The sequence below is a fragment of the Rhincodon typus genome, chromosome 21 (genome assembly GCF_021869965.1).
Source record: "Rhincodon typus isolate 14 chromosome 21, sRhiTyp1.1, whole genome shotgun sequence".
In the NCBI taxonomy this organism is placed as follows: Eukaryota; Metazoa; Chordata; class Chondrichthyes; order Orectolobiformes; family Rhincodontidae; genus Rhincodon; species Rhincodon typus.
Genome location: NC_063352.1, coordinates 43,884,227 through 43,907,567, shown reverse-complemented (window position 1 = coordinate 43,907,567; position 23,341 = coordinate 43,884,227). Strand labels below are relative to the sequence as shown.

The window sequence follows — 23,341 nt, the reverse complement described above, 5'->3', positions numbered from 1 at the left end:
TAACTTCTATGTAACCTACTCTGCTCTCATTTGATTTCTTCTTCTACAAAGCAGTTAAGGACACGCGTTCATCGTTGCTTAGGCATTGATAAAAGGTCATAACCCATAACCTCTTACCTTGTCATGAACTTTTTCAGTCAAATCAGCATGTAAGATTTCAGGTTCTGTAGCTTTCTCACTGTTAATTTCAAGGGACTTTGTAAGATTCCACAGCTTAAGGGTGCAGTCCTGACTCCCACTAACTATGAAGCCTTCTTTCAATCTGGAATTAGAAAATCATTGAATAAAAAGAACATTAGAACCCGAGAATTTCTGATACAACATAGAAACCTGCAATCAGGTTGGAGCAACACAGAAATCTATTGTTAAACTCTGCATTGCAAACTAGTCATCTAGCCAACGGAGCTAAACAAAACCTCTAATGTTATAAAAGCATATCAATTTAAAAGAGCACCCTGAAAGTGAATGCTGCTACAAGTTAATCGCCAGCAAAACTTGCATTTGGATTGCAGCTTTTTGGCAAAACATTTCAAGATGCTTTACATTAAGTTTATCAAAAAATAAGTTTTAAAACTAGTCACATCAGAAATTACAGAACGGTGACTGAATGTTTTGTCAAAGACAGATTTTTAAAAGCATCTTAACAGAGGTAGAGAGGCTTCAAAAGGCAGCAAGAATTAAGAAGGGCATTCCAGAGCTTAGGGTTAGGCAGCTGAAGGTACAGAGTGAAAAGTGAAGTGATTAAAAATGGAAAAATGTACAAGGAGCCAAATGGATGAAAGTCAGAGGCCAGAGGCCTGTAAGAGATTGAAGAAATTAAAGATTTGAACACAAGAATAAGAATTTTAAAATCAAGCTGAGTTAGTCTCATTTTCATTGCTTGAACTGCAGACATCCAATGGGATCTTGCAGCAAGAGGATTTCTGACGCTCTCATTTAAGAGCAACGCCTGAACATTTTCAAAACATACTTACCGTGAGCAAGAAATAATACCAATGCTGTGGGCATGTCCTAGACCTTGTGCCACACAATTCACTTCCCCAGTTATTTTACTCATTTTCCAGATTCGAATGGTTTTGTCCTGAAGCATGGAAGGAAAATAATTAAAAATGAATACATCAATTGAGTTTATGTAGTAAAATGGATTACTTTCCAAACTAAATCTATAAAAGTAGATCAATTTGTACATAAATAGAACATACCTTTGAACAACTGGCAAATTTGGTGCCTTTCTTAAACACATCCAGGGCTAATATGGTATCTTAAAAAGAAAATAAATTTTTTCTAACTCTGGGTACAAGCATAACACTAAGTAGAAAAAAAATTCTTTATCTTCAGTCATAACTTTAATGCGAATTAATTTCTTGATTTATTCCAAGGCTATACTAACAGTGCAATGTAATCTGATGGTTGGAAAACATGCGACACAGCACTATGCAATCTGGCTAGAAATTAATAAATACTGATCAAAATTATTTTGTACATCAAAATATCTGAAATAAACACACACCAGAAATTGTGTTAAATTTAATCAAGTAAGCCAGGGAAGAAAAGAAACTAGATAAGTCATAATGGGGGTTAAGACTGGGTGCTGAAAGAAACTCGTCATGACAGAACCTGGGCTCTGCAGGTGAATAATAGACATGGAAGGAAATGTCCCGACATCAGGAGTTTTATGACTCAACATTAAGGTTAATAATTTCAGATATCTAGTTTATTGTCTTCCCTGACTTACTATCTCAATCCCTTTGTCTGTCTAACTTCTCGCTCTCTCTCTAGGTTCCCTCCCTACTATCCACTCACTCCTTCCTGACCACCCACCCCCACATTCCTGTCATCAGCATAAATACCACCTTTTCCTAACTGCTGTGTGCTCTGAAGAAGGGTGACTGGAGTCAAAATTGTTAACTCTGTATCATGCTCCACGGACGCTGCCAGACCTGCTGCACTTGTCCAGCAATTAAGAGTTATTCAGCTATGCAAGGAGCCAATGAAACACTGACAGAAAGCTGGTATAAACAGAAATCACTTATCCGTGACATGCCTTTTAAAAACATTCATTAGAACATTAAAACAGTATGAGCCTACCTGGCACTAACACACTCAAATGTAACTCATCCAGCTGCTTGATTTCAGTATGTATATTTCTGTCGTGAGCCACACAAAGTAAATATTGGCATTGGCAAAAAACAGTGTTTGCAGAAACAAGTTAAAGCACCAGGTATAGATGACCTGGTCATTACTGCATGGCATTTGTGGGACCTTGTTTTGTTGTCATATTTCCTGCATTACAATGGCCAACATATCAGAAACGTATCAATGGCAATCAAGCACTTTAGAATGCCCTACTGTTGTGAAATGCAATATATACATCAATAACATTCTTCTAAACTGAGCTCAAGAAATTAACCCTAAAAATAGGATGTCAACATGCATAAGAGATTCAATTTAGAAATAGAGAAAGTAAATAGTATTCCTTTGGTAACTAGATGGGATTAGAAAATGGAATAATGGACAACTGCGACAGCATGGCAAGACCTATTGTAAAAAAAAGCACAGAACATTATATATTTGCATACATCCTTTACAAGAGGGTGGCACAGTGGCTCAGTGGTTAGCACTGCTGCCTCACAATGCCCAGGACCTGGTTCGATTCCACCCTCAGGTGACTGTCTGTGTGGAGTTTGCACATTCTCCCCGTGTTTGAGAGGGTTCACTCTTGGTGCTCCAGTTTCCTCCCACAGTCCAAAGATATGCAGGGTAGGTATTTTGGCCATGCTAAATTGCCCATAGTGTCCAAGGGTGTGTAGGTCAGGTGGATTAGTCATGAGAACTGCAGGATTAGAGAGAATAAATTTAGGGGATATGGGTCTGGGTAGGATATTCTTCGGAGGGTCAGTGCAGACTTGATGGTCTGAATGGCCTGCTTCCACACTTCAGGGATTCTATGAAAGATGGGTATGCAGTAAACTACTTATCAATCATGTAGGAAGGCAAAACTATAACTAGGGTGTTAAAATAGTAGATGAAAAAAAATGTGTGGCATAACCCAGGTATAGCAACTGCAACAAATCAATCTTTTGTTCAAATATAGCAAACAGCTTTACCAAGATGGTGATGGTATAACAAGACAGTCAGCAAAGTGTGAATCAAAAACAAAAGTTGACAGTGTACTGTTGTTGGACATCTACATTTGTGCAAGGGAATAGTTACATGACAATTGAACTATCCAAGTATTAGTCTCATAACATCTACCTCTCAGCATTAACACAGCGGAAACCTGTAACAGAGTTATGACCAACGCAACACAAGCAGAAACTCTCTGCTCACCTGTGTGTCCATAGAGGATTTGACAGTTTAACGTTGCAAGCTCAAATACTTTCAGCTGTGGGCTGTTGGTGGCTACCACAATGTGTGTGTCAGATGGACCTAAAAACTTCACATCCAGCACTTCATCATTATAACCTACAAACTAAAAACAGAAAGTGTTAGAACTCAAAAACCCTAACTCCCGAAACATAAATTCATGTTGCGTTCTGAAACTCAAGCCAATGGCGTTAATGTCAACATATACTTAAATATTGGTGTTCTGTGTTCTGCACAATCTGACGCATCAACATTTTTGTTCAGAATGCACTAAGTTTTCACGTTGATGCTTTCACAGCACCAATCCAGAACTTGTTCCACGCTCTCGCCAAAGTCTGCTTTCCAATTAGTCATGGTTCCGTTAAAGGATGTAATTGCCTTGACCACAAGCACTCCCTGCGATACAGTCATCTACCCTCCTTTCAGGGGTTAACGCTAAGCCTTAGGAATTTCTTCTACCCAGACCATCTTTGCAACAAACAGCCTTATTAATGAGCATAGCAGCAACTGTGTGCAGTTAGGAAGTAAGTATTTTTAACTACCAAAAACTAAAATGGGTTTGAAGCAGCTGTTTTTGTGAAGTTAAAACGTTAAGAACCTGGAAATGAACCACAACATGTCTCAAACACACCCACTCCTAGTTTCAATGGAGAGGGCAACCTACCCACTCTCAGAAGTTGTGTCACTTACTGAAGCCTTCGAAAGTGTCTCTGGAAGTTTTCCCTGTTTTTGTTAAAACCACAGATTTCCCAGACTGCAGGAAATTCTGCAGGTAAAAAGTGGTCGGAGGATGGCGAATTCATAATTTCTGATTTGCCCGTGATGCGGACATCCAGAAAATGATTTTATTTTCCTTTCTACATTTTAACAAATGCGCGTACAGCACTGCTCCTCCAGACTCACAAGCACAATGTTTTTGCAAGGCCCCGAAAAGCATCCCTTAGAACCACACCGGTCCACCACAGTCCAACGTGGAGCATTCAACTCCCCTCACCGTGGTGACCATTCTGTCACCCTTCCCACTCCAATCTCTGACTTGACCCAATCTCCAAACCCCACCTGATCTCTCCCAACCAGGTTTTAGTCCAGGATGCACGGATACATGGCAATGGAGCAACGTACCACACGTTGAAACGAACAGAAACGCAACTTTATCAACTGATAACTGACTTCATTGAATACCAGAAGCAAGCCAAAGGAAGACTTCCAGACACCAGCTATGGTGCAGGAAAACATACTGCCAAACATTTAAAGAGGATTGGGGTTTATATAACTTTCTGGTGGAGGTCTTTTGAAAACAGCAGGCAACAGGAGGAAACCCATTAAAGTGACAGCATTACGTGGATAGGTGGGTAACAGAAAACCACTAACTCAGGCAGTCAGCATCACCCAGAGGAGCAATGGCAGGCAGACAGAGACAGAGCTAGATCCACTGGAGTTGATTGGAATTGGTTCCTGCTCTACTGTAGAAAAGTCAGCTGTTTGTTGAACTTTTGGGAAGTGGTTAATGTATTTTCTGTTCTTAAATTATAACATAGTAGATAGTCACATAAATTAGTGGTAAAACTAACAAAATGCATAAAAAGGCAACAAAGTGAGTGAATAATTAAAGCTCATTTAGAACGATAGTTCAGCTGATGTGTCAAAAAAATGTAGCAGTAGGTGTCTATTCAATAAGGGGAACTAGCACTATTCTCAACGTTCACTGCTGGGTCCCTTGCTGTTTGCTGCATATATTAATGATCCAGACATGATTGGAGGGGATACGATTAGTAAATATGCCGATGACACATAAATTGACAACGTTGTTAACAGTGAGGAGGAAAGCCTCAGACAACAGGACGATATAGACGGGCTGCTCAGATTGGTTGAGCAGTGGCAATTAATTCTGATAAGTGTGTGGAGCTGTATTTTATGGCAAGGGACTACGCATTGATAGGAGGGCTGCAGGAAATACAGAGGATCAGAGGGGCCTCAGTGTGTAAATCCTTGAAGGCAGTATGAGGTTAAAGAGGCATTATTTATTAGTCAAGGCATTGAACATAAGAGCAAGGAGATTATGAAGAAGCTGTATATGACATTACTTAGGCCACTGCTGGAATACTGTGCACAATTCTGATCATCACACTATAGGATGTGAATACACTGGAGATGGTGCAGAAGAGATTCACCAGGCTGTTGCTTGAGTTGCAGCGATGAAGACAGACTGGGGTAGTTTTCCTTACAGCAGAGAAGGACAAGGAGGATTTTAAGTGAGGTTTATAAAGTTCTGAGGGGCGTAGATAGGGAGAAGCTTTGTCCATCTGTTGACAGGTAAATAACCTGGGGACATAAAAGTTTAGGGTAAGGAGCAGGAGGATTAGAGGGGATTTGACATTTTCTTTTTACACTCAGACAGTTCTGGGTATGTGGAACTCAAGACCTGGAGGGTGGCAGAGGGAGAAACCTTCAGGATATTTAAGTACTATTGAGCTGAGCACTTGAAAAGCCATAGCATAAAAGGCTAAGGGGCGAAGTGGTGGCAAATTGGATTTGAGTGATACCAACATTGACAATTATCATTTGTTGGAAAATGGTAAAAGAAAGGGGAGAAATATTCAGCAAAACACAACCGATGTTCGATAAATATAAGACTCTTTTCCCTGCAATGTTTTAAGCTTCAAGGAGGTTATTCTTATAATACAGATTAAAATGAAACTGATCCATACCAGAAGAGCTAAATTTATTCTTTAGTTAGTGGTGTACATTTAACATTCCATTTAAATAAGGTACCTCAACTCACTTATACAACTGCTGCAACCAGCTCAAAGGCAAAGTAGCCAAGTATGTATGGCTGGAATACCAGTCATATCAAATGTCACGTGGGTCTTGAGACTTGGAATGTATAACCACATCAAAGCAGCTATAGAAATGCAAGCTTTTGGTATTGCTAAGGGGCACTTGCTGAGCTAAGTAGGGTTAGGGATGGAGGATCCGAGTGAGTTTCTACTCACCTGGCATGTAAGTTTCAAAGTGAATAGGTCATAGGAGAGAATGTTATGTTCAGCAGTTACAGTGGTTAGTTTGTGTGTTGCTGGAACAATGGCACAATGGGTCAGAGATTGCTCATCTGCGTCATCTTCAGTATCTTTCTTAGGTTTACCAGGCACACACTGTGAGTACACGCATCTTCCGGAGTAAGCTTCCCAAATTCGAAGGATCCCTTCAGTTGTTTAAGAAGAAATTGAGAGATTTAAAATACATTGAAATAATCAGGCAGGTCCTAGAGAATGGGGTGTTAGGGCGATCACAGGATTTACAAGTTTACAAAGGATGCTTCCATCATTAATAAGTATATGCGCAGGGATTTATAATGGAAAAAAAGCAACATCCAAAGTATGATAACCAAGAAGTAAAACTCATAATATTAGAAGTGCAGATCATTAAAGTTTTTAAAAGAGATTTCAGGCAAAAATGAACTGCTTAAAGCTTGAAATTTGATTCTGTCAATGATTCACATTATAAACAACATGGTTTGTACAGTACTCTAGAATACTTATTATCAAACATTAAATATAATGCACAAAAATACAATAAGCAGACACATCTGGAACCGCTTTGGATCATTGTTTAATCTGTAATAATGTCATTTGGGTACCACAACTTCTACAGCTTCGAGTACCAAGGCATTTGGTTAAAAACACAAAATATTGACCAGATAAAATTTAGAGCACAGCAGATTTCTCGATAAATCCACTACAGTTTAAATGAGATAGGGACATTGAATAAACTACAGTCAATTCCAATGGCTAGTTTTTGCTAAATCATGGAATAGCTTCTTCAAAACAACCCACGGTTTGAGAGTACACCTGGTGCCTACCTTTACTGCCTGCTGTGATAAAATGAGGTTCTTTGCTTGTCACTCCCAAGGCAGTGAAATCCTCGTTCTCCGGCAGTAACACTACAGCTTCCACAGTCTATCATGAATCAGAAAAGATTTGCAAGGACATTAGAAGAGAGATTAGCAACCGGTGCTAAAGAAGTTAGAGCAATTCAGAAAATCTTTTTCTTAAAATCCAAACATATTGGAGGAAAACCTCTTGCAGAACTATGTTGCTGTCAAAGGAAACTTTAAACTGAAACGGCTTTGTAAGAATCGGAAATGGATTATTTATTCACGGAGTTAATATTAGTAGCAGATTACTCAAATTTAAGAAGAAATCTATGTTCAGGATGAGACAGGAGTCTTTCAAACTTCACAAGCAAGTCACCCAGTGGGAAAACTGAGCAACAGCACTGGATGTATCCAGGAACAGCTGTACAGCACCCATCTACTTATTGAGAGTGATGTGGCGATCTTTCTTTGTTTTACAACACATTCGGGCACTTAAAAACCCTCACTGAGATGACCAAGACAGGATCTTGAGCTGCAAGGTCGATTTAGCCAGTGTTCAGCACATGATACCATTTAGGGCAAGGAATTGAAGCACGCAGAAGGAATACAGCATAGAAGTGCAGTAAAAGTGCTCACTGCCATTTCAAATGGCTGCTGGAGCTCAGTGAAGAGGCTGCAGCTAACTTTATGACTACAGTTTGACCTTAACACCTTCTTCAAACAGCAACCAGCTGCTTTGAAGTCGACAAGGTGTTAATGTGGATTTCACATGCTATTTGTAAGGTTAGCCACCATTTCATGTTTACTAGCCACTGGGAAAGGTTAGCCACCATTTCATGTTTACTAGCCACTGAAGGTCCGAAAAGTATGCTGGGATTTTTTTTTATAGACACTTTCTCCATGTTTCACCAATGCTCTATCACATTTACATCAGAAATTCTGAGGGCTTTATCTAAAAGGTGTACAGTGCAACTTCATCTATTGGGCAGCTACAAGAGAAAGGGTGTGCTTGGTCACGGGCATATTTCTCGGAGAATCTTGGTCTGAATGAGGAATAGGAGGATACACAGCCACGTGCTGCAGGACAGAAGGACAGGAGTGTGAGGTGGTGTCCTTCTCCAATGCAAAGACAGGACATCCCTCCTCCTCTAGACCACCTCCCATAGGCCAGTGCCTCTGCAAAAACTCTCTCTCTTCCGCTCTGTAGCCTGTCGTTATATGTCACATATAGAACTTCATATCCTCAGTGGAAGATGCATGCAAAGAGTCCTCATACACCATACTATGAAAACAGAGCCCAATGAGCACTTCAATGTCAAATGTGCAGGAGAGAGATTTAGCACCTTCATGTCAATTTAAATTACAGAATCAATGAGTAGAACCATGTATTTTCTAATCAACCAGTTCAGAGATGTTGTGACACACCTCTGGAGCAGGTGGGACTTGAATCTGAGCCTCCTGATCCATAGGTGTGGACACAACCCACTGCACCACATGAGCCCCATTGATATTTAGGAGCCAAAACTGTGCATGAAATTCCCAATGTCTGATTAGTGCTGCATCCTTAGGTACCTGTTACAATGAACGGCCAAAATTATTACCCAATTGCGGTCAGGAAAAACTATGCACAGCTAAGCATATACGACTCAAAGGAGTGTTTTAAAAAAAACTTTTCCAATTTTGAAAATAGTTTCAATATTAGAAACTGTAATTTCAACTCACCTCATACACAGGAACTGTTCTCTCTGATTTGTACGTCTTCAAATTCCATACAATACAGATTTTATCACGGCCGGAGCTGTATAAAATAAAACTTTTATTACGCTCAAAACAACAAGTTCAATCCAGAGTATTTACAAAATCTCTTAAGAAGGATTTTTGACCTTCAAATTCGCATAACACTGCACTAACTTCCCTTTCACATTGATCATTTAGTTGCTAAAATGAACTTCAGATTCTTTGTAATCTAGAATCATAACTACATTGTACTATGGCCAAAGGGAGGATAAACACAGGAGATGAAAACTCTCATAAGGCAGCACGGTGGCTCAGTGGTTAGCACTGCTGCTTCACAGCACCAGAAACCCAGATTCGATTCCACCATCGGGGACTGTCTGTGTGGAGTTTGCACATTCTCTTCGTGTCTGCGTGGGTTTCCTCCGGATGCTCCAGTTTCCTCCCACAGTCCAAAGATGTGCAGGCTAGGTGGATTGGCCATGCTAAATTGCCCACAGTGTGCAGGGATGTGGATTGTAGGGGGATGGTTTTGGGTGGGATGCTCTGAGGGGCGGTGTGGACTTGTTGGGCGGAAGGGCCTGTTTCCACACGGTAGGGATTCTACGATCCTTCTGATTTTCAGTCATAGAAACAAGCTGCAAAGTATGTGAATGATGAATGAGTATTTTCCACACTATTCATGCTTTAGAATTACACATGAAAATATATTCTCGCATGTTCAGGGGTCCACTACAAAACTGTCTCCCAACTTGACAAAGACTTTGCTGCACTTATGGCCCGTCATAGCATTTGAGATCAATTCAGAGAGAAATCAAATACTGTGGCAGTACAGAACTGGGGGTACACCTGGATCTTTCCCACAATGTTGGTGTCTTCAGTAATGAACAGAAAAGCATGTGGCCAGGGCAGGATGAATGCAAGAGGGGACAAGTAATGCACAGAAGGCAAAAGGTTTTGGAACAAACGTAATATTTTAAACTAAAGGCTGTACATATACAATTGTCGGAGGCGGGGAGCAAATTCATTTCGATAAAAACCACAACTCAGAACTCCACCGAAAGCAGAAGATTGGCATCTATTTCTAATTGCTGGATAAGAGACTGATTATAACTATTCGTTCAGCTAAAACACAGGATTAGTCACATTTGACTAAATATTATAACCAATCTGTCGCTAGAGTTAACAGTACCTGACAAGTGTATTTCCATCTGAAGTAAATGCTAGCGAAGTCACAGCGCTGTAGTGAGCATCCAGCACCATCATACATTTACTGGTGTTCAGGTTCCAGAGCCGTATCTTATAGTCCATCGAAGAGGAAAATAGCTGAAGACGTGAAATGTCGGGATGAAATTCAACCAAGCTGCATGGAGAAAGTGAGGGTCACCGAAAGAGAAAGAAAGTAGAATCAACGCAAGTTTACAGTCTCTGTATGACCGCCTAACCCAGCAAAGATTGGAGCAAACATAACTTTGCCATTTTAAACTTACAACGCAAAGCCACAGTTTATTTTTTTCTGTTAACTAACACTCAGCATTCATTACAATGGCCAGCTTCTAATGTTAAGTCTCACAGTTAGTTTTCCTTACTGAACAACTCCAGAGGAACCCTTCAGACTATGTGTGCAGTACTGCTTGATGACATCCCAAATCTTGATTGTACTGTCACATCCTCCTGTAAAAGTCAACAAACAAACCAAGAAAGTTTCATTGGCATCTACTGAGTAGCATTTCCAGTCAAATGTGACATCAGAACCAGAGCAGGAGTAAGCAATTCAGCCCCTCAAGCCTGCTCCACCATTCAATACAACCATTGTTGATCTCAACTTAGCCTCAACTCCACTTTCCTGCCCACTCTCCATGACCCTTCATCAAATGAAAATCTGTCTATCTCATTCTTAAACTTAATACCCCAGAGTGCAGTGGATGCTGGGGCAATGAATTCCACAGATTGAAAACCCTTTAAGAATTGATCAAGTTGATCCTGTTACAACCTACAAAGTCAACAATGTCACAATAGAGTAAGTAAAGGGAGTTAGAAATGGTACATCAAGGTAAGTTTTATACCTGTAGCCAATAATGTTGAGGTAGAATCAAAAGCCATGCTTGCCACTGGACTAGTGTGAATAGCTTTCCACGTACGAGTGCATGCGCTCTCCTTCCAGTCCCACTGCTTTAGGAGTAAGGCACGGCTACTTGTCACCAATATCTGCCAAGCAACACACAGACATATGAGATTAAGCATCATGTTTGACAAATCTGCTACGATTTCCAGGAGGTGACAGATATGAGTTGCAAAGATTTAAGAATACAGGCTGCAGTGAAAAAGTGAGAATTTGAGATTAAAAATTTATTGAGGGGGAGAAGGTAGGGAAAGGAGCCAAAGACAACATCTCAGAGCAATTGCAAGTGGGACCCCTTCTGCTTACCGTGATATCGGGCTAGAGCAGGGTTTTCCAAATTTTTGGGTTGTGATCTCTGTGGGCTGAGAAAGTTCAGGAAGCACTGGACCAGAGAAATGGTCTCCAAATGCAGAAAATCTAAACGTCAGAGGCACAGCGATATAGTTTATAATGTAATTCAGTGATGTAACTCATGTAGTTCAGCATGTAATTCACAGTAATTCGTTCCATGAATCAACAAAACGACAAAGATATTTTGATGAGATGGAGAAATATGCTCAAGAGTCCCCAAACAGAATTCAATGCCATTCCTTTGAGGGTGAAATTAAATATGGTTAGCCTTGTCTGCAGGATAAGAGTACATAAAGACCTCAGAATTACTCGACATCGGCAAAACTGCACTCACATTAGGACCAGAGAAAAGTTACAATGCAGAAAACAGCCAATCAGCCCACTGGTTCTGTGCCAGTTGGATAAACAAGCTACCCATTCTAATCCCACTTTCCAGCCCTTGGTCCATAACCTTGCAGATTACTATGGATCAGGTACAGATTCAGATTCTTTTCAAACGATTTGAGGGTTTACAGCTCAACCACTAAACTGGGAGTGAATGTGGACAGTCGCCCCCCTGTGGATGAAAAAGATTTTCCTCATGTCTATTAGACCATAAGATACAGGAGCAGAATTAGATCATTCAGCCCATTGGGTCTGCACTATTATTCAATCCTGGCTGATAATTTCTCAACTCCCATTCTCCTGCCTTCTCCCTGTAACCCTTGACCCCCTTACCAATCAGGAATTATCTCTGTCGTAAATACACTCAATGACCTCACTCTACTAAAGGTCATCTTTGCACCTTAACAATCCAGACCCAGCAAATAGCACAGTCTTACTGCTCTGAAAACACTGCTCCAGGCTAACTTAGTACCTGTGTTTTATATTTATAAAGTTTAAATAAGCCACTCAGCTGCTTCCCCACTCTGATCTCACACAGGTTTCTTCATGGTCAGATGTAAATTTCACTGTTTATTTTCCTAAGATGAACTCGGATGTCCAGAGGTACTTGTAATAAGGGGAGACAAGTAGTACTTGTAATAAGGGGAGACGATGGCCTAGTGGTATTATCGCGGGACTGTCAATCCAGAGACCCAGATAATGTTCTGGGGACCTGGGTTCGAATCCTACCGTGGCAGATGGTAGAATTTGAATTCAAAAATATATCTGGAATTAAGAATCTAATGATAACCGTGAATCCATTGCTGATTGTTGGAGAAACCCATCTGGTTTGCTAATGTCCTTTAGGGAAGGAAACGGGCATCCTTACCTGGGCTGGCCTACATGTAACTCCAGACCCACAGCAATGTGGTTGACTCTTAACTGCCCTCTGGGCAATAAATGCTGCCTAGCCAGTCACATCCTCATCCCGCGAATGAATAAAAAGGAAATCAAAGAGCACAGGCAGTGGCTGTGAAGATTCACTGCTGGGCCAGGCAGCAGTGTAGGTTTCTTTCTTCATTGATTCACTTCCCACCATGTGGTCACTGCCTTTGTCTCTCTTCCTCCTTTTTTCAAGTGCCGTTGTTTTGATCTTTTCTTCCCCCAAAGTTCCAAAACAATGCAACAGCTTATAAATCAGTAATTACTGCTCCTAGAATTCAAGGAGATCAGCTCCAACACAGAAACTACCTCAAAAAGGAGCAGCTCTTACAGCCACAATTTTTTTGCCACCCTCCATCGCAGCTCGGTTGGAGCAGCTGTTAGAGGGAATGAGGAATTTACAGGAGCTAAGGGGGTGTGATGGATGGCAGCTGTAGGAAGGGAGATAAACCGCAGATCCAGTCAGGTAGATGAGTTATCTCCAGGAAAGGTAGGAGAGGGAGACACGTCGTGCAGGAGTCTCATGTGGCTATCTCCATCTCAAACAAGTGTGCTGTTTTGGAAAATGAAGGGGGTGATGGATTTTCAGGGGAATGTAGCATTGACAGCCAGGTTTCTGGTACCGAGTCTGGCTCTAATGTAACAAAGGGTACGTCAGGTTCCAAGCAATCAATTGTGATAGGGGACTCGTGAGTCAGAGGCACAGATAGACATTTCTGCAGCCGACAGCAAGACATCAGAATGGTGTGTTGTCTCCCTGGTGCCAGGATCAAGGATATCTCGGAGAGGATGCCGAATTTTCCCAAAAGGGAGAGGACCAGCAGGAGGCCGTTGTACGCATTGGAACTAATGACATAGGAAGAGATATGAATGAGATTCTGAGGAGAGAATATAGGAAGGTAAGCAGGAATTTAAAAAGTAGGTCCTTGAGGGTAGTAATATCTGGATTACTTCCAGTGCCAGAAACTACTGAGGGTAGGAATAAGAGGATAGAGCAGATGAATGTGTGGCTTAGGAACTGGTGCAGGGGAGAAGGATTCATGTTTTTGGATCATTGGAATCTCTTCTGGGATAGAAGTGACCTGTATAAGAAAGATGGACTGCACCTAAATTGGAAGGGAACTAATATACTGGGAGGGAGATTTACTAGAGCTGCTTGTGAGGATTTAAACTAGTAAGGGTGGAGGGGACCCAGGCAGATAGTGAGGAAAGAGATCAGTTTGAGACTGATACAGTTGGGAAAAGGAGTAAGTCAAACAGTCAGGTCAAGCAAGATCAAAGCAGCAAATGAGATGGGACTGATAAGTTAAACTGCATTTATTTTAATGCAAGAGGCCTAACAGGTAAGGCAGATGAACTCAGGGCATGGTTGGGAACATGGGACTGAGGTATCAGGCAATTAAAGAGACGTAGCTCAGGGATGGACAGAACTGGCAGTTTAATGTTCCAGGGCATAGATGCTGTAGGAAAGTTAGAAAGGGGGCAAGGGAGGAAGGGGAGTGGCATTTTTGACTAAGGATAACATTACTGTTGTACTTTGGGAGGATATCCCTGGGAATGCATCCAGGGAAGTTATTTGGGTTGGACTGAGAAGTAAGAAAGGGATGATCACCTTACTGGGATTGTACAATAGATTGCCCAGTAGTCAGCAGGAAATTGAGAAACAAATTTGTAAGAAGTTATCTGTAAGAATGATAGGGTGGTTATGGTGGGAGATTTTAATTTTCCAAACATAGACTGGGACTGCCATAGCGTTAAGGGCTTGAATGGAGAGGAATTTGTTAGATGTGTACAAGAAAGTTTTCTGATTCATAATGTGGATGTAGCCACTAGAGAAGGTGCAAAACTTGACATAGTCTTGGGAAATAAGGCAGGGCAGGTAACTGAAGTGTCAGTGGGGGAGCACTTTGGGGCCAGTGACCATAATTCTGTTAGTTTTAAAATAGTGATGGATCTAAATCGAAGCAAGGCCAATTTTGACAGTATTAGGCAAGAACTATCAAAAGTTGATTGGGGGCGGATGTTCGCAGGTAAAGGGATGGCTGGAAAATGGGAAGCCTTCAAGAATGAGATAAGGAGAGTCCAAAGACAGTATGTTTCTGTTAAGGTGAAGGGCAAGGCTGGTAGGTGCAGGGAATGCTGGTTGACTAGAGAAATTAAGGTTTTGGTCAAGAAAAAGGAGGCATACGTCAGGTATAGGACAGCAGAGATCGAGTGAATCCCTAGAAGAGTATAAAAGCAGTAGCATACATAAGAGGGAAATCAGGAGGGCAAAAAGGGGACGTGAGATAGCTTTGGCAAATTGTGTTAAGGAGAAAACAAAACCATTGTGTAGCCGTTCCACAAATTCCTTTTCTTGAGATCTGTTACCAACCTGACTTCCCCAGTCCACCTGCATATTCAAATCCCCCATGACTATTGCAATAATGTCTTTCTTACATGCCTTTTCTATTTCCACATTTATTTTCTCCCCCACATCCTAACTACTGTTAGGATGCTTGTGCATAACTCCCAACAGGATCTTTTCTCCTTTGCAGTTTGTCAACTCTGTCCACAGATTCTATACTTTCTGACTTTGTATCACTTCCTATGAAGGATCTAATTTCGTTTCTCATCAACAAGGCATCACTGCCCCCTCTGGCTGTCTGCCTGTACTTTTGATAGAATGTGTAACATAGAATACAAACACTGAATCCCTAGATTCATGCAGGGCATTCAGCCCATCGAGTCTACACCAACCCTCCAAACAGAATCCCATCCCAATCCAAACCCCTACCATATCCCTATAATCCTGCATTTCCCATGGCTAACCGGCCCAGCATGCACATCCCTGGACACTTAAAGGGCAATTTAGCACGGCCAATCTACCTAACCTCACCTTGTTCAGACTGCGAAGGAAACTGCAGCACGCAGAGAGAACCTTTTCAGACACGGGGAGAATGTCTGAGTTCAGTCTGCATAGTCGCCCAAGGCTGGAATCGAACCTGGGGATTTCTGGTACTGTGAGGCAGCAGTGCTAACCACTGAGCCACCGTTCTTGGATATTTGGTTCCTAGCTCTGATCCCCTTGTGGCCATGTCTCTGTGAAATACACAAAACTGTACCCACCAATTTCAATCTGCACTACAAGTTCATTTACCTTGTTTTGCATATTGCCCTTCTAATTGTTCTACCTTAAATCTGTGCGCCTGGACGCTGACCTCTCTACGAGGGAATTCTGGTCTTCACTGTGCACTCTATCCAAGTACCTCATTACTCGGTACACCTTGATTAATTTACTCCTCAGCCTCCGCAGTTGGTCAATGGAAGCAAATGGAGATAGCAATACATTTTTGTCTTTGCCTTTTACCAACCCTGCTCTATCCCACTTTTGAGCTGCTGTTAATGTTAAATGGATCTCACCCAACTGAGCTGAACACGGCCAAGCAATGGGCAACAAGCAGATTCAAAAGTTCGCAACTACTTCGCGATGGCACTGAGTCACTTTTACTCTCGGCAAATGAACGATTTGCTACAGTGGTTACTGAAGTGTTACTGAGTGGAGGAATACGTTGAGAGTTTCAAGCATTTCATTTCCTCTTTTTTTTTTTAAACAGAGAAAGAGTCCTTTTTCATCCCTATCAAGTTATTCTTCTAATAGCTGGGAGCAAATTACCGCAGACGCTGGAATCTGTACTGAAAACAAAATAATGCTGGAAATCACAGCGGGTCAGGCAGCATCTGTGGAGAGACAACAAGCCAACGTTTCATGTCTAAATGACTCTTCATCAGAGCTTTTCTAATAGGTCTTCCCTAAAACCATCTATCATAATTATAACCAATCAGTTGCTTCCAATCTTTCATTCTGTTGGAAAGTTTTGATCTGCTTCTGGTGCAATTCATTGAGGAATTGGATAAACATGTCTGTGCTCATGTAGCATATTTTATAAACTAATCAGATTTAACAATGTCAGATCACACTATAAAATCACACCTTTTTATATAAAATATAGTTCGGAAGAGTGAAAGCACTTCCGTTCCAACAAGTACCTCATCATCCGGGCTAATACTGAAGCAGGTAATATCTTCTTGATCCTCCTTCAAGAAAAAAAGGAAAATCTTAGTCAATGCAAAGCAAAATTCCCTCATGAAAACAACTTGAGTTTTTACTCTACGTATACAATGTGAAAAAAATTGATAAACTGACTACAACTGAGTTTTGTGTCACCCACACTGTCTAATGTTTTTGAATCATCAGTTATCATAGATAGCATCAGTCCAGTCTGATCGGGTCATGTATTTTCAATTCACTGAAGGGCTCAATATGAAATATTTGTCTGTTATGCATCTGGTAACAACAGGGAATTTATATTTACATTAAAAAGACCCTATATAAATTTGCAGAAATCATCATCAAATCCCTACGATGTACGCTGGCACGGTGGCTCAATGGTTAGCACTGCTGCCTCACAGCACCAGGGACCAGTGTTTGATTCCACCCTCGGGTGACTGTCTGTGTGGAGTTTGCACATTCTCCTCCTGTCTGCGTGGGTTTCCTCTGGGTGCTCTGGTTTCCTCCCACAGTCCAAAGATGTGCAGGTTAGGGTGGATTGACCATGGGAAATGCAGGGATTCCTGTTCCCACATTGCGGGGATTCTATGATTCTACGGAAATAGCCATTTGGCCCATCGAGTCCACACTGACCCTCCACAGAGCATCACACAAGACACATCCCTACCCTTTCGCTGTAACCCTGCCATTTCCCATGGCTAATCCACCTAGTCTGCACATCCCTGGACACTACGGGCAATTTAGCATGCCCAATCCACCGACCCTGTACATCTTTGGACTGTGGGAGGAAACCGGAGCACCCGGAGGAAACCCACGCAGACAAGGGGAGAATGTGCAAACTCCACACAGACAGTCGCCCGAGGCTGGAATCAAACCTGGGTCCCTGGTGCTGTGAGGCAGCAGTGCTAACCACTGAGCCACCGTGCCACCCGAGTTTTAATACTAGATACTAGATTGAATGTAAGGTTTGGAGAGCCAGCACCACAAAACTGTTAACCTTTGTTAGAGGAATTTCTACATTTGTGGATGACACCAAATTGCAGGAAATTTTCAACAGTCAACAATTCATAAAGTTGCCAATTGGAAAGATCATGGCTTTTCAGGCTACCCTTTGACCCTTGTTCATCACAATGGGGATAACTGGAGGTCCCCAGCCTGCAGTCAGGTCACCATGCTTTCCACATCAGGCTACCTTTCTTGCCCACCGGCAAAGTGGGGATCTGGGAGGTGCTACATTCAGTGCATTAAGTGGCTATTAATTGACTACTCCAGAGTCTTAACAGCTAGCGGAAGCCCCCAACAGATCTTCTTGGTCAGCGTTTAATTGCTAAGGTGATGAGAAGAGGATGAATTTCTAGAGAGGCTAGAAAAACTCTGGTTGTTTTCTCTGGAGCTGCAGAGGATGAGAGGAGACTTGAAAGACTTCTATAAAATTATGAGATGCACAAATAACGTTAACAGTCAGAAACTTTTTCCCCACAGTTGAAATGTCTAATACTAGGGAGCATACATTTAAGCTGAGAGGGGAAAAGTTCAAAGGAGATATGAGGGGCAAGTTTCTTTTACACAGTAAGCCGTGGGTGTATGGAACGTGCTGCCAGGGGTGGTGATGGGGGCAGATATGATGGGGAAGTTTAAGGAACTTTTAGATAAGCACATGAATATGCAAAGAATGGAGGGATATGGACCAGGGGCAGAAAGAAGGGATTTGTTTAATTTGGCATCATGTTCAGTACAACATAGCGGGCCAAAGGGCCCATTCCTGTGCCGTACTATTCTATGTTCTCTCTGAGCCAACCCACCCCATCATTTCCCTCTCTTGTCACCTTTAGGAAGGGGAAAATTCCATCACTGGAGTTGTACATGAAAAGTTCTCCATTTAGAAACACTGAGACTTTGCATCTTAAGTATGAAATTAACAAAAAGAAACTGACTTCTTCAATGGTGCGGTGTGATAAGTTTATCCTGGTACATATGTAGAAGGCCTCAGTTTGTACTCCATTCTATACTAGAACAGCTCAGCAGCTGCACAAGGAGCTAAAAGCATACACACTAAAGTAATTCCATACCTGTTCAATACTCTTTGTGACCTTTCCTGTTGTGATATCAATGATATTGACCTTTGTTCCACAAGTACAGAACATATACGTTCCATCTTTATTGATCTGTATTGGACAAAACAGACTGAAGTAAACCTTCAAAGCAAAGCAAAGATGTTTCCATCTTCAAATTGGTCAAAGTAAGATCAGTAATGGGTTTTCTGTTTTACTTCTTTAGACAGAAAGAAAGATTCAAAGAGAAGTTAAACATAATTCAAAACTGGAAATAAATGATGACTGAGGAAAAGATGACAAAAATTAGAATGAACACCAAAATCACGTTTCAGTAACTTTCTTACTGTAACATTGCTTTTGTCTCAGCAACGTATTACAGAATTGGAGTAACTTCATCAACAGTACACCAAGAATTACTTGGTTAACCTCCACCTTCTTCCACTTTCAATAAGCCTTAGATCTACTGTTCAGTTCTGGAAATGCCGATAGTGAGCTATATAACCATTACAAATAAATATCCCTTGATATAACTGAATCACATACAAACATGCCAAGAAATTCAGTGGATCTAGGTTTTAAAACGCATGAGTGAAACCCACCTTTGTTAAATCACATTCATCAAATCATTGATTTTCAGTTCTCTTGTGAAATAACATTTATGAAATGGCAATATCAAAGTTGTAACACTGAATCCCTCATTTCAATATTTGGTAGCCACAATACTACTCAATTGTAAAAGTTTAACCATTAATGAAAAGTTTGCAATATATTAAAGATACCTGTACTTTTCCTCCTTTGTAAAATGGTTCAATCTTGCTAGAAACAGCGTAGCTGGAAGAGATTTAAAAATTAAGTTAAACCTAACTGAGAAAGGAAACACGAATTTACCAATATCTTACATTTGAGTGAAACAGAGGAAAGCAAACATACTTTAACCTTCAAACAGTGTACTTTCAAAGAATTCAAGTTGTGGGTCTTAACGCAAGGTTAGGGACAATTGTTTGGTTGCCCTTTCTTGCTCATTTTTTCTTATACAGAACTCCCAAAGCTGCCTTTGACTATATTTTAAAAAACACAAACGTCTACAGCAATATTAAAAGTCTGTGTTTCACTGTGTTCAATTGTACCACGTCACCAATAGGATTTCAGCAAAACATTAACGAGTGCTACATTTTTACTTCAGCTATTTTCTGCAGGCACTTATTCAAGAAAAAGAATTTCTTTGCTTGCCACATTGCAAAGAAATTGGAAGTGTGTTCAGGGATCAAACAAAAAACAATTTAACTCATACATTCAATTCCTGATTGTATCATGTGGATTTTCACATGATCTTCCTTAACCTCAGAAGTCAGTAGGATAAACATTTAACTAGATGCATACAGAGGTAATAAACTGCCAAACAAATTGCTTAATTAGTAAATGGAGATGGCAGAAGCAAGGGCACAACACAGCAATCACTGACTTCACTGTCATGCCTTGTTAATTTCCTAGTTTTCAGTCATGCATGCTCTGTTAATCAACAACGTAAACTGGGCCAGACACAAGGGATAGAGCTCTTCACTGTTCAAATCCACTGGCAGGGCTTCGAGTGTTGCAGATTGAAAAACCAGATTTATGTTGCAGGAAAATTCTAATTCTGGCCATGGTGGGTGGGCAACACATTTAAACACCAGCAACATCCTGTGTGACAGGAGAGTGCAGGAACCTGCTGTCTTCTGCCACTTCAATGGGCTCTTCAACACAAGGGGAAATCCCCATGGGGCAGGTGAGTCTGAAAATTGTAAATGATTCTTCACTGCAGTTCTAATGAAAAACTCTGATTTCAAGCCTGATAGTAGAGTTGTCACGAACTTCCCAGATTAAACAAGGAAGACTTTTGCTTGCAGAACTTGTTCAGGGAAGCGTCTGTTTCGGAAATCATTTCAAATATTTTGGTCTGATGCCTTGGAGTTTCTTTTTTGCCTTAAATCAGTACCCAGCTTTCACCACAGTCTGGGAGCTGTCTACGCAGCTCTACCCAGGTCTTCTGATTAGGAACAAGGGCAACAGCAAAACTAACAGCACCAGAAGCAGCACAGGCAGTAGCAGGCTTGCCCTCATCCATTTACTGCTGCTGCTGCTCCTGAAGACAGCACCAGCTTGCGGGCAGCAATACTCCCAAGATAGGGTGGGCAGGCAGAGGATTAGCTTCCCAGTCATGACTGGCACCAACCCCTCAGGAGTGTAAACATGTAACTTTCTCGAAAATGACCTTCTTGCGAGACAACAGGTGGGCACACATTGTCAGGGACGGTCAAGTCACTGCAGACCTTACTTTCCTCACGACAACTGTCAAATCTTCGAAAATACAAATGAATGATTTGCATTTTGAAATAATTTCCAAACAAACTGTTCCCAGAACAAGATCTGCAAACACAAGTCTTCCTTGTTTAATCTGACAGGTTCCAGAAAGCCCCGTGACAACAGTATTTCTCAGGCTTGAAATCAGAGCTCTTAGCGAGAACCGCAGTGATGAAGCTATTACAGATTCCCCTTGCCCCATGCAGATTTCCCTTGTGTCAAACAGCAATGCTTTAACTTGCTGATACTCTGCCAGTCTCCCCTACTATAAAGAAAGTCCGAATGATTAAAATCCAGCCCATTATCAACAATTTCTTAAAATTTGGGCAAGCTTCCACGTTTCATCCACAATCACTTGAATACTGAACTATCCTAGACAATCTGTGCCATGCTTTGCATTATGCCTGGATACATAATATATGTGTGTAAACTGTACAAGGAAATCTATATGAACATAGCATGCAGAAATTGGTACGCTACTCAAGAATACTCATACTGCATTCACAAATATCATTATTATCATTTACAGATCTAAAGAGATGGCCTGCCATTATCTCCTGTCCCTTCCTTCCCATTTTCTGTCTTTGTAAACAGTGTGGTCTCAGAAGAAACCAAGTGGCTATTAAACAAAAGCCTCCCTCCACTTCACCCAACAGTGACAAATCATTTAGATTGTACTAAGACCATAACTGCCACATAGCACAAGGCAAAACCTTTCCACATTAACACTACAGGTGTCGTGCAGAGGCATCTGAAAAGATTGTCATGAACCGTGTAACTAAAAAGACATCAGTTGCACGAGCACATCACATTATGCATCAAATCCTCTTTGCTGTAAGAACGCTGGCTCGGTTAGTATGTCCAAAATACTAGTTACACAGTTCCTAGTCCTTCTCTAAATTATTTCAGCAAAAATCGCTGTACCTCAAGTCTACTCTTCAGCTACAAGGATGCATAACTGCTTATTGGATAAAGTTCAAAGGCTGATTGTTCAAAAGATATCACTTGCTACAATCCAGGTAAAATTATTTGATCCAACAATAAATTACAATTGCATGATGAAAACTTTTGAATGATTTTTCCCCTCAATTGGAAAGATAATTAAGGAATACATTCAAAGGCTCAGATTTAACACTGGTGTTTTGGGATTTACACCAACATTAACCTCGGTTAAAATGAAGACGAAAATCACGACCTGACACAATTATTCAGAGCAGCTCATTCAATGCTTCTGTTTCACACTCTAGTGCAACTGAAACTGCTTTTTTTTTCTTACATTTGCACTCAAACCTATCCAACCTCAACTTAAATGTCACCAAGGCTGGATTTCTTTGCTCCCATTAGCAAAACACCTGCATTTAACATATAAAAGCAAACTACTGCAATTGCTGGAAATCTGAGACAAAAATAGTTTTGAAGGAGTCATATTGAACTCAAAGCATTAACTCTTTTTCTCTACACAGATACTACCAGACCTGCTGCATTTCTCAAACACATTGTTTTTATTCCTGCACTTAACAAGTGAGAACTCTGCCAAAGCCAACACCAGACATGTGCACAGCACTCTGTCTCAGCTAGACAAGGAACAAGTAGGTCTATTCACTCAAACCCAAAATCCAAAATCCATTTCCTAGTCACAATGGGATGTTCTCAATAGGGTAGTTACAGCCTTTTCCACGAAACGCAACAAGATTCTGACACACAAGTTACTTTCACAGCTCCAGCAGCTGAAAGTTAGCAGAAACTTTGGCTGCCCCACACACTCAGGGACTTATGTGAGAGGATGTTGACTTCAGTACACGCATTTTTAATACACAGGTTCCATTTGAGGAGAGTTTTAACAATCACTCGGCAATGGGGAGAGAACTCAGGGGTCCCTGGTTCATCAGAATCCAACTGGGGAACCTGGGGCTTTGCTGTCCCCTCTCTCTCTCTCTCTCCTTGAAGAGGGGGAAGAGCCCATGATCAGAGGCTTGAGGGAGGATGTTGGTGGGTGGGAGGAGAGGGAAGGATGCTGGTGTGAATGGGGGAGGTGAAGATGGGGAGAGAATGAGAAGGGGGGGGTGGATTTGGAGTGGGAGTGATGGGGGAATGAGGGAGGTACAAGGTGGTGAGAAGTCAGGGAGGGGGGGGTGGGGGGGGAG

At 41.3% G+C, this 23,341-nt stretch overlaps 1 protein-coding gene across 2 annotated transcripts in view; it reads right to left on the bottom strand.

Annotated features, from left to right (window-relative positions):
* Positions 1–23,341, bottom strand: part of tbl3 (transducin beta like 3) — a 64,183-nt gene that overhangs the window by 30,664 nt on the left and 10,178 nt on the right. Inside the window, exons 2-14 of one of the 2 annotated variants that reach the window (XM_048609411.1) lie at positions 19,637–19,688; positions 18,873–18,968; positions 16,782–16,829; positions 11,041–11,182; positions 10,564–10,648; positions 10,167–10,337; positions 8,963–9,038; positions 7,226–7,322; positions 6,360–6,568; positions 3,331–3,472; positions 1,203–1,261; positions 975–1,081; positions 118–262 (exon numbers count right to left, since the gene is read on the bottom strand). In XM_048609411.1, coding sequence (XP_048465368.1) covers positions 118–262; positions 975–1,081; positions 1,203–1,261; positions 3,331–3,472; positions 6,360–6,568; positions 7,226–7,322; positions 8,963–9,038; positions 10,167–10,337; positions 10,564–10,648; positions 11,041–11,182; positions 16,782–16,829; positions 18,873–18,968; positions 19,637–19,688 — 1,429 coding nt within the window. Of the gene's footprint in view, positions 1–117; positions 263–974; positions 1,082–1,202; positions 1,262–3,330; positions 3,473–6,359; positions 6,569–7,225; positions 7,323–8,962; positions 9,039–10,166; positions 10,338–10,563; positions 10,649–11,040; positions 11,183–11,402; positions 11,506–16,781; positions 16,830–18,872; positions 18,969–19,636; positions 19,689–23,341 lie in introns of those variants that run through there. The other variant, XM_048609412.1, reaches the window with a different exon arrangement.